This window comes from Centropristis striata, chromosome 11 (assembly GCF_030273125.1).
Source record: "Centropristis striata isolate RG_2023a ecotype Rhode Island chromosome 11, C.striata_1.0, whole genome shotgun sequence".
NCBI lineage: Eukaryota > Metazoa > Chordata > Actinopteri > Perciformes > Serranidae > Centropristis > Centropristis striata.
The window spans coordinates 10234985-10247083 of record NC_081527.1 but is presented as its reverse complement, the minus strand read 5'-3'; the positions used below and the strand labels follow the sequence as shown (position 1 = coordinate 10247083).

The window sequence follows — 12099 nt, the reverse complement described above, 5'->3', positions numbered from 1 at the left end:
TCTTATGAGTGAGTCGGTGTTTGTATATCTGCAGTGACCACCTGCCTGTTGTTTGTACTTTGTTCCTATTCTGCCATGTGTAGGATGTTATTGGACATCACCAGAGGGTGTGCACCTTCTTCACTCCTTTTTAGGCTCCATTTTTGGTCTCCACCAGCTCCTGAACTGATCTGTCTCTTGAGCTGCTAATTGCTGCATTGTGTCCCCTAGATAGTTGCTGACTTTTCCTTTGTGGTTTGGTGCTAGGTATTAGTAGTCATTAAATACATTTTTGATACTAAATCTATTGTTATTACTTAAATATTAACTATCACTGCACCACCAACTCCAAGAGCCACAGAGTTATGACACATTTAGCTTGTTTGCAATGTATTCTGCTGCTAATTTTTTTTTTTTTTTTTTAAAAAGAAAGTTCAATTTAGAACAAATTTGCAAACATCTCACAACCTTCGCAGTCTGCTATTTTGGTCCGCCTCTAAACGACAACACATCACGCTGTTTTTCTCATCTCGACTTCACTAAAATATCCTCTCTTATTCTGTTTTCAGAGATTGAAAAGCCTTTGAAAAAGGAATCAAATTATTTTTCATTATACATTTTTCTCCATAACAAATAAACATTTCTAGGCCAAAGTTATAAGATATCATATAAATAGCAGGAGCAAGATGGGCCAAGGAAATTAAATGGCAGCTTCATGTTGTTCAAATGACCCAGTTTTTGGACGAGAGTGTGTGACCTAAATGTTAATAATGTGAACAGCGTTATCACACTGTGTGCTGTTAGGCTCATATAAGATGGCACAAAGAAGTCCTAAATAAAAGATTTTTATGTAATACCGTTTGTTGTGTAGTTGCCTTATAATCTCGCTTAGTCATGCCTTTGTTGAATAACCCACATTTTAATCAATCGATAGAAGCAACACTCTGCACAAGGTTGATCAGGCGGTGTCTTTGTCAAATGATACAATGAGGTGGGAGTGCTGGTGTGACTCCTTATATCAGTTTTGCCATTATGTGTCATTGAAGAGTTATGTAATGCAAAATATAATAATGTCTATAATTTACAGGGCCAGTAAGCCCTATAAGAAAGTGTGTCAAACATCAGCAGTTGAATGAGTAGAGTATCATAAATGAAATGCAAATGTTTCTTCAATTTATTGTTCATTTTAATGCCTGGTGCAACTAAAGGTTAATTTGTTTGGCCATATATAATGATAACAACAAAAATAGCTCATAAGAGTTTAATTTAAGAGCTGATATCTAGCCATTTCCATGGTTTTCTTGATAATGATTTTGGTTATTATCAAGATTTTTTTTTTTGTACATTAAAGGGGCTGAGAGTTTAATCTCACAAGCAATAATCAAGTACTGTAAATAGAAACAAACTGTGATATGAAGGAGAAAAACATGTTTTGGTTGCCTCTGGATCATGTTTTTTCCCTGCATGAAACTCGTAATGAGCAACTGCCAAATAAAACATGTTTACAATATGTCAAGTGTATTCAGAAAGGAACCTCCACTGGCTGAGGAGTGGAACATGTTCGAGCCACGATGTCCAGAAAAACACTGACCCTAGAGGAAAAATAGAGCGTCGGCACTCTTCAGGCTCTGAACTTCACCCTGCTTTTATATCGCTGAGAGTCTGGACATTGTGTGTCTGACAAAGCTCATCATGGCTGAAGGTTGTCTTTCAGTTTTTCTACTATTTTAAGCTTTCACAAGAGCCGTTTGGGTATAGTAAAAAGAGATTGCTCACAGATGTTGATAAGACGTGAACCAACGTAAAAATGAGCACATACAAAAATATACAAACTAAGATAATAATAATATTCCAAACAAATCGTGACATCTTTTAAAGAGACTGTCTAGACTGTTATTTGAAAGTGATCCAATCAGATTTGTGTGTCACCACCAAATAGTTAAACTGGTAACGTGGATTTCCTGTGTCTGGGAATGAGCTAGTTAGCTAACAAGCTAGTCGAAAATGGGTCAAATTTAACAACTTAATACTTCATCCACACTGAGACTTCATCATACGTGTTATTCGTGGCACATTTCAAACACGAACAAAAACATTTTTTTTAACTACTAGATTAGATTATATTATATTAGATTAGATTAGATTAGATTAGAGTAGAGTAGATTAAACTTTATTGTCATTGCACATGTAGCAAGTACAAAGCAACAAAATGCAGATAGCATCTAACCAGAAGTGCATTAAGCAGTAATTGAGAATCATATTGCATATTATACAGGAATGAATTGTATAAAAATGCAGTGTATATAGGTATAGATTATAAATAAATAAATAAAAATAAATGCAGATCTAACTGTACATTAGTGCAAGTAAATATATATATATATATATATATATATATATATATATATACACACATATGCATACATACATTTACACACATATATACATACATACATACACACACACATATATACACATATATACACATATATATATAAATATATACATAGTGCAAATTGAGGATACATTATGTTCATCAACATTATGTGCGCTGTATATGTAACTACTGTACATACATACATTTTCTTATGCTTATCCGGGGCCGGGTCGCGGGGGCAGCAGGATAATCAAGGTATTCCAGAAGTCCCTCTCCTCTGCAATGTTTTCCAGCTCCTCCTGGGGGCCCCTAAGGCATTCCCAAACCTGGTGAGATATATAATCCCTCCAGCGTGATCTGGGTCTACCCCGGGGCCTCCAGTTGGATGTGCCTGGACCAGGAGCCCAGGAAGCATCCTGATCAGACGCCCCAACCAGCTTAACTGGCTCCTTTTGACACAAAGTAGCCAGCTCTACTCTGAGCATCACACCCTACCTCTACTGTAAATGTTTTTTCCAAAGGATGGTCCCATTGGGTCCACCGGAAGGGGAGGGACTTTCTATAGTATTGACCTTGTGGGAATACTGGATGAAGACAGGTGGCTTGCCAATTTTAGAATATCCTGATTTAAGCATCAAAAATGTCTGAGAGGCATCTGTAGAAAGCACAGAACACTAGTGATGCATGGGTCGGGGTTTTGTCCAACCCACGGGTCCCGCATTTATTTAATGATTTGACCCGCTCCATCCCGCCCGCACAACAGCATCTTTTTCACAACCCGCCCCGCCACTATTAAATACACGCCTTGTGGCTCTCGTGCTTGTATAGCTTTTCACATGAATTGCACTTCACGCAGCCAATACTGCTGTCGTCTACTGCACTTACTACCTCACAGAAATTGTTCCAAACATGAGATTTAGCAGCTTGGCCTTCTTTTCTTTTAACTCTGTATTCTCCCGACTGTAATCTTTCCCCCACTTCTTCTTCCATCCTCCCCGCTTCTTTTCATTCTGGTTTGCTGGTGGTAAATGGTAAATGGACCTGCACTTATGTAGCGCTTTTCTAGTTGCTTTGCGACCACTCAAAGCGCTTTACACTACAGACTGTGCTCATTCACCCTTTCACACACACATTCATACTGGTGGCAGAGGCTACCCTAAACGGTGCCACCTGCCACCATTGGGAATTCATTCACACACCCATGAACGCAGCATCAGGAGCAATTTGGGGTTCAGTATCTTGCTCAGGGATACTTCGACATGTAGGCTGCGACGGTCAGGGATCGAACCACCAACCCTTCGGGGGGAACCCACTCTACCAACTGAGCCACAGTCGGATCTACCCTTATTATATTTTTCCTCCCTCCTCTTCCCTTGCTTCGTTTCCTTGCGTCTCTCTGTGACAGAAAACGACACAAGAGAGGGAAACAAGGATGCAAATAAGAGAACTGAGAAAGGACCAGTGTTGTTAAGAAGAAGGCTGTATTGGACATATTACATCCTTAATGAGCCGCCCCACCTGCCTCGCCAATAAAGCCAACATTTCTTGACCCAACCCGCGCATCACTATAGCATACCACCACCCAGAGCTGCTTTCTTTCAACCATGACAACAATATTTCCCCAACCCTCACCAAATGGTTTTAGTTACCTAAACAATGCTGTGGGTGTGCAGTGCTGAAAGGTATTTGCCTCGGAGCTGTCCTTAAAGGCCCCACTCACCATGGATGCAGTATTGGCTTAGTGTGAGCTTAAGGTCTTTTAAGCATAAAAAACGTCCAGACTGAGAGGCATCTGTAGAAAACCGATTGGAATCACATTTAAAACCACTTCCAAATGTGCTTTGGATCCAATTTGCAAAAATCAAATTTCAATTTTTGCTGTGCAGACCATCTTAAATCAATCTAAATACCATTTGGATATGCCAAAAGACAGACGTGGGCGGGCAGTCTAGACAAGGCTGCTGTCTGTTTACAGTAATACAGCATATTCAATAATGATAGTCATTGTTACCATATCATTCAGATGCTGACTGCCAAATAAAGTGCATATTTGACAGCATTATTGATGGCAGTTTTATTTAGAAAAGCAGCAGGGATCAACATTCAGAGAGGAGCATATGCAATATAATGGTAAACTCATTGTGTCCCTAATATAATATACAGTCATGGAAAAAAATATTAGACCATTGTTTTCTTCAATTTCTTGTTCATTTAATGCCTGGCATTTGTTTTGACAAATATAATGATAAGAATAAACATAGCTCATAAGAGTTTAATTTAAGAGCTGATATCTAGCCATTTTCCATGGTTTTCTTGATAATAACCAAAATCTTTGTCAAGAAAACCATGGAAAATGGCTAGATATCCGCTCTATTTTTTTCCATGACTGTAGATGTGTATATTTTGTGTGAGACGTCTTGTGTCTCTAAGAGTTTTTAAATTGAAACTGTAGCGAATCTGACCCAAGTGAAAAATACTATAGGCCTAACACTCTTCTTTCCTATTGGATCTATGCTCCAAAATCTTATTCAGTTGTTGTTTTAGGTACTTAATTGCTGTGTTGCTGTAGTTATGGGGAAATAGTTGCTTCTGTGCTGTCAGTGGCTGTATTTTCTCCACATATTGCCTTAAATCAACACATCTTAAAGTATGAGGAGGACTCCCTAAGTTGAAGCCAAATTAAAGACGCTTCCACACAATAGAAAAAAAATTATGGATGACTGGTTCAGTTTCCTCACATAACCCAGACTGCTGACTGTGTCCCATTTCTTAGCAATTTCCTTTTAGAAATGTCTGCCTGTTGTGCCTGTAAGGCTGAGTCTCAGTAGAAGAAGCAGAGGAGCAGCTCATTATTTCAGGCTGAGGCGACCTCGCGTTGACACCCGGAGCTGTGTGTCGTACGGCGCAGCCAGTCGGAGTTGGAGCTCCATCCGGGGCAGCCGGCAGAGGAAGCTGGCTCAGACACTTTCAATGAGCTTTCCACAAACTCATCCGGCTAACTGATTTTCTCTTTCCTGAGTATTTTCCTGTGAACCCAGTGAGAAATACCTAATCAGCAGAGTTTACTGTTAGCTGGCTGTCTGTCCAGTCTAAACATAGATTCTCTTATTCAATTAACAATAGTTTTCTCAAACCCGGGGCTATATATAGGTACCATTGCCTTTCTTGGTCACTCTTTGAAATAAAAACACAGACAGGAATGTGAGCTCTTCCTTATTACACATACCATATTGTTGTTACTGTACCTGTGAGGACCTCCACTCCTCCATTGAGGGATAAATATAATGAGGATAATGAGGTAAATAAAGAAGTGAAACAGGACTCTTGAGCACTTAGAATAATAAAAGTTATTATTGTGTTGAGTAAGATGTTTAGGGAAATCCAATAAATTGTTTTGTTTTAATCTTAGTTACCTTCCTTTTGTGCTTTTTTCCCCCATTGTCCTATCTACCATTTTGTCTTGCGCCAGGTTACTATTAAAGATATAGAAATATACTGAAATAGAATGCAGTAAGGCTCTTGGAACAGGGTAGAGGTACTAAAGTCAGAACTTGTTTTAAGTTGCTCTTTAAATATGTATTCTCCTGTATTTCCGAAGTGCACCTGAATGCACCACGAAGTCCGTCATCGACAGCATAAAACAAACAGACAGAAATACATTTTGGTCAAAAAGAAAGAAAGTTACTTCATGGCAGTTGTCATACGCCAACTCTGCCTGAAAAAACGCTATGCTCATGCTGTTGTTTATTGGTTTGTTAAGTAACTGACATCCTGTCACTATTACAGCTGCTCATCCTCAAAGAATATTATTTAATTTGGAGAAGTTGCCGGTCTGCAAGAAAAATTCACAGAATGCCAAAGAGCAAAATGTAGAAGTGCTGGTACTCCATAGGAGTGAGTACCAGAACACTTCAAGCAAAGCATACCACCACCCAGAGATACTTTCTTTTAACCATGAAAACAATATTTCCCAACCCTAACCAAATGGTTTTAGTTGCTCAAAGAAAAACTAAGGTGTTGTCACTTATCTTGACTAATAAGACAGACAGCAGACAGTGTTTGGCTCGCGTTGTTGGACCGGTTTGGCTGGAAAAGTTCACCTACTGTATTATCATTCCTATTGGTGTGTTGAAGATCCAACAAGGAACATTTTGGTGGTGTTTTTATGAGCAGCACTGCCTCATGTCATACAGATTTACAGTTGCCAGATTCCCCATTGAAAATATCTTATTCTTCCAGTGGTGGAAAAAAAAGCATTCAGATCCATTACTTAAATAAAAGTACTAATACCACACGGCGGAATTACTCCACTACAAGTAAAAGTCCTGCATTTAAAACTTACATAAGTAAAAGTACAAAAGTATCCATCAAAATGTACTTAAAGTATCAAAGTAAAAGTACTTGTTATGCAGAATGGACCCACTCAGATTGTGTTATATATTCCAAATATGTATTATTATTTTTTCATGCATTTCTGCAAGCAGCATTTTACTTGTGGTCAGGGTAAGGCTTATTTTAACTACTTCATATACTGTTATGCGGTTTGATTTCAAAACAAACGCAATCATTTTAAATTGATCCTATTTTTTCATGTTAAATCTTAAACCTGTAAAGTATCTAAAGCTACTAAATGAAGCTGGCAGCTAAATGTAGTGGAGTAAAAAGTACAATATTTGCCCCTTAAAATGTAGTGGAGTAGAAGTAGGAAGTAAAATATTTGGAAATACTCAAGTCAAGTACCTCAAAATTGTACTAAAGTACAGTACTTGAGTTAATGTACTTAGTTACTTTCCACCGCTGTATTTTACTTCTCAGTCTTGGTCCATTATCTGCCGTTTGCTGACAAAACAGGCCTCAGCAGCATAGCGTCAGTATTGGTTCCAAGGAAACGGGAGGTGAGTTTGCAGCTTCTCTTTTTTTTTTTTTTTGGTACTTTCCACTTCCACTCTATTATATTTTAGAGGTAAATATGGTGCTTTCTGCTCTGTTGAACAAAAGAATTTACAAAATATATGATCAGTGAGGTACCGATATAGACTAAACAGCTAAACAGAAGTATAGAATGTAGTAAAAACAGCTCCAGCCTGAGCAGTGACAACATTAAAATGTTGCTCATGTGTATACATTACATCATACACATTCATATTATAAACCGTTATGAAAGTATCTGAAAGGGGATATTCTCCATAGTTTTTTCTTTTAATTGGTGATATTTTTTACTTAGCTGCAGGGCAAAAAACATGTACATTAGCATTAGTACTTTTGTATTTTTCAAAATAAAACTAAGTAAATTCTCCTTCTTCAAGCTTATTCATAGGAAAAAAGAAAGAAAGAAATTAAATTAAAAATTATTACAAAGGTGAAACCAAGGCTAATATTTAACAGTGACAGTATTTTACAGCCATTGCTATTTTTACTTAACTAAAGACCTGATTATAGAATAAATCCGTCACTCATTTGGGTCATTTTGGAATTTACCGGCAAACTTCAGATACGAGAGCTTGTTGACTTATTTTCTATTAAAAGGTTGTTTGAATCCTCCTCACTTAAGGGGATTTTTCTGTCCTTGTGAGAACGTCTGGTTCCCCTTTCAGCTACTGAAATATAAGAACACACACAAACACACCCCACAAACACACACATTCACACACCCTGACTGAGCACAAAGACGTTTAAGAGTTGTTAAGCAATCCAGTAGCCGTAATTATCGCACATCATGTTGAGTAAGTGAGGAAGGAGTTCGGAGGAAAATCAGTGCCGAGGAGTCCCCTCATCCTCCCACGGGTCTCGTTTCATTGGCTAAGAGGCGTGATGTCACGGAGTGGGCTGCCCTATAAAAAAGCTGCTCTCCCACACTGCCGGCAGACCAGCTGAGAGCTCACTCACTAGCAGCAGCAGCAGAGACAGCTCTGTGAGACTTTACAAGCAACTGTGAAAATATTTGGAAATATCCACCAGCGAGCAAGAAAACTTGTCATCATGTGCAGAGCACTCGAGTCGCTGCCCATCACCTGCCTGGAGAGGTGAGATCAACTTTTATTTTTAAATGACTTATATTTACTTTTAAGATATGAAAGCTGGATTTTAATCCTTTTAGGCAAACTTTTTATAACATTGTCTCTTTATCGTTGCAGGGCGAAGGAGCTGAAAGCTTTGTTTGGAAGTTTACTCCAAAAGTCAGATCACAGCATCAATGGCCAGGCAAAGAAAAATGAGAAACTGAGGTAAGACATACATCCAGATTCTTCTTTATAAGCATGTCCATGAAACTAAAGTAAAACTCTGTCATTTTTAGAACTTCTCCTAAAGTTTCTTCTTGTTGCTGCAGGTTAAACGAGGACGAGCCTTTGAAATGGAACGAGTCGTTTGAGAAGCTGCTGGCCAGTCAAAGTAAGCTCCATCCTCCAAGTCACACTTGATGTAAAAGTTAGAATAATTCCAGATGTTTTGAGGTGACTGCCAGATGTTAACATACACCTCTCTCTCTTGTGTTTCCAGATGGACTGTGCCTGTTCCGAGCGTTCCTGGTGTCGGAGTTCAGTGAGGAAAACATCGCCTTCTACTTGGCTTGCGAGGACTACTGTGCAACAAAAACTTCAAAACTGTCCGCCAAAGCCAAGAAAATCTACGACCAGTTCATCGCCTCCGATGCACCACGAGAGGTAAATATCAAATCACTAAAAAAGGATGCTCTAAAACTCTACTGGCTTCACAAAAAAATAACTCATTGGATGAACTCAATTAAATTAAGTTGAATTTCCATCCAACAAATATATGTAGCCCAAACTCAAAACAAGTGCATTGATGCAATATAATGTATTTGAGTTAATGTAGCTCACTTTTTTTTACATTTGGTCGAACTCAAATTAAAAATATGTATGTATTGTATTTAAATTGAGTTACCTCAACTCATTTATGTCGAGGAGAGCTAAAATAAAGAAATTGTGTTTGTTCAACCTAAAAACATAGAACTGGAAAACTGAAACTCATTCTTTTTGGGTTGAAGGGAAGGACAGGGGAGTAAATTAATACATTTAAGGTTACACTTCTTAAACTACTTTTGATTTGATTTTAATTGATATATTTTCATTAGGTAAACAATACATTAATGTGTCACATCTACGAAGGGCTTGAATCATATTTTTGAGTGCATATGTCACTGTGAATACTAATATTCACCTCCTCTTTTCCCTCGCAGGTAAATCTTGACCATTTGACCAAAGCCATCACAAAGGAGAACATGGAGCATCCCAACGAGTCCTGTTTCAGCCTGGCCCAAGCCAAAATCTACACCCTGATGGAGAAGGACTGCTACCCTCGCTTCCTCAAGTCCTCCGTTTATCTGGAGATCAGCAGGAAGGCCAAAACTGGCTAACAAGTTTGAAATATCCTGCCAATAGCAGACGTAAAAGGGACATAAGCTTACTGACGCACAGCGGAGACTGGAAAAGTTCACACGGAACAAACGCCTCACCCCGAGGAGTCTCGAGCCAGGTTGCGGAGTTATATTTGGGACCAGATGTTGCATCCAGATGGGCGTCCGAGCTGGAAGAAGACATGAAGCTGTGAGACGAAGAGACTGACACAGAGCCAGCTGTAGGCTCTGAAACACCAGAACTGTACATACAGGGCTGCATGACCGGCAGGCACAGTGGCATAAATTATAAAAATGCAGATTTAACACGAGTTTCACACAACCAATCTATCACTGGGAGAAACTCAACAGCATTATTTATTTATTATTTATTATTTAAAGTATTTTTATTATTATTATTATGTGGTGAAAAGTGTATTTTATATGTTTTATCTGAAGTACTGTATGTAAAAAAATAAGTCTATTGAATAAAGGAGTTTTCAGAAACAAAAGGTTACCGTTTTGTGCCATGGAAAACTCAGTTTACTCACACAGAATGTGGATGTGGTTAGTGAGGTCAGAGAAATGTAGAAGAAAGGAAGGAAGAAGACTTGCTCATGTGCACTGTTATAGCTGCGAACTCATCTGCGGCCTCAGTGGTTCCACTTCACACGTGGGTGACTGGGTGACTTCTTTTCTCTGCTACAGTGAATGGAAGATATGATGTGAGTGTGTATGAGTGTGTATGAGTGTCAGTTTCTGTGATTTATAAACGCAACAATTACTTATGATGCTTTGGGAGAGGTAACGGCTAAGGCATTTTTACAGGAGGTGTTGCATTTAGATAAACAGACAGCTTGTTTAATAAATAGATGACTTTATTAAGCAGAGTTTTGTCACCCATGCACATTGAACAACAGGAGACTCTAGTCAGAAAGGTCACAATAGACATCATGTAAAAAGAAAACAACTACAGTACTAACAAAACAAAACAAAATTATTATATATTTATATATAAGTTTAAAATTTGGCATTTTGAGTCACTTTGTTGCCAACAGTTACATGAGAAGATTGATACCACTGTCATATATAACATTCAGATTTATCATAGGTTAATTATTTATAGGTTAAGTTCAACTTTAGTTTATGTATAGTGTATGTTCAATGTATGTTTGAATGCTGCTACTGGATGCTTGAATTTCCCTTGGGATAAATAAAGTATCTATCTATATATATATATAGGGTAAATATGAAGCAACAGCCAGCAGCAGGTTAGCTTAGCTTAGCACAAAGTGTGGAAAAAGGGGAAACAGCTAGTCTGGCTATGTAAAAACTAAGAAAACCTGCCCTTAAAACACATCTTATGCTAGCTGTTTCCCCTGTTTTCAATCTTTGCTCTGACCTAAACTAAGTAACTTATTGCTGCAGCTAATTGTAGATACATTTACCCAGCAGATATGAAAGTGGTATCAATTCTTGGCAAAAAAAGAGCAAATAAGTGTATTTCCCAAATCACTTTATCGGCTAATTCCACAAATCAAGCAAGACCAGATCCATGCCGCAGAGCTAGCTTACTAGTAAGTAAACTTAGGTTGGCTAGTAGAAAGCAATTATTAGTTATACACCTTTGCCTTTTGTTACATTACACCATTTACTACTGACAATCAATACCATTTCTCATAAAACATAAGCTAGTATCATGGATCATGTTAGCTGGTGAAGAACTTCTCGATCTAGCCAACTAATATGTCCACTCAGACAGTCTTTTCAGTGATGATATAGCAAGCAAGTGAAAGAAATTAAAAGGAAAAAATATATAGCAAATAAGTGAGCTAAGTTTCAGCTTTGATCCACAAAACTTACACATAGTATCTTTAAGTCAGGAGCAGAAGTTCAAGGCTGTGAAATACTGTTTCTGTGTGTGTGTGTGTGTGTGTGTGTGTGTGTGTGTGTGTGCAAAAACAAGATCATTTTGCCGGGAAGCATTTGAGTGTGATGGCAGGTTACCATGGAGACAGCAGCCCCTTACTAAAACACCTCCACAGACAGGTTTGTTTACTACCTTAGCAGCCACTCAGCCTGTGAGTCACAGCAGCCTTCCCCTGTTTCTTATAAATCAGCCCCTTCCATCCATTCTCCTGCCGTCCATCATCTCCACCTCCTCGCCGCCACTCCACCCTCCTACACTCTCCCTCCACAACAGCCAAGTCCTGTTCAAACACTCAGCCCCTGAGGAGGCGAGGGCAAAGTCATTAACAGCGCTCTCATTCTCCTGGAAAATGACTGAGGCTATCTTTCCGCTCTTTCTCTCTGTCATTTTCACCCAGTAGTGCTGTGTAATGAGGCCTCTGCTGGACATGCAGTAATTGAGATTCATTGAAGAAACACT

The 12099-nt window shown here is 38.6% G+C and overlaps 1 protein-coding gene across 1 annotated transcript; it reads left to right on the top strand.

The window, feature by feature from the left end:
- Positions 1-8261: 8261 nt before the first annotated feature.
- Positions 8262-10173, top strand: rgs5b (regulator of G protein signaling 5b). The gene is made up of 5 exons (XM_059344946.1): positions 8262-8379; positions 8491-8580; positions 8685-8746; positions 8855-9018; positions 9555-10173. The coding sequence occupies exons 1-5, from the start codon at positions 8336-8338 to the stop codon at positions 9729-9731; spliced, it is 537 nt and encodes a 178-aa protein (XP_059200929.1). The 5' UTR covers positions 8262-8335; the 3' UTR covers positions 9732-10173.
- Positions 10174-12099: the final 1926 nt, after the last annotated feature.

What these genes read in the sequence shown, in the direction of transcription:
- rgs5b (XM_059344946.1), top strand. Translation starts at nt 8,336, where the DNA reads ATGTGCAGAGCACTCGAGTCGCTGCCCATCACCTGCCTGGAGAG. An exon ending in GAAGCTGCTGGCCAGTCAAA is followed by an intron (nt 8,747 to 8,854) that starts GTAAGCTCCATC and finishes TTGTGTTTCCAG; the next exon opens with ATGGACTGTGCCTGTTCCGA. An exon ending in CCTCCGATGCACCACGAGAG is followed by an intron (nt 9,019 to 9,554) that starts GTAAATATCAAA and finishes TTTCCCTCGCAG; the next exon opens with GTAAATCTTGACCATTTGAC.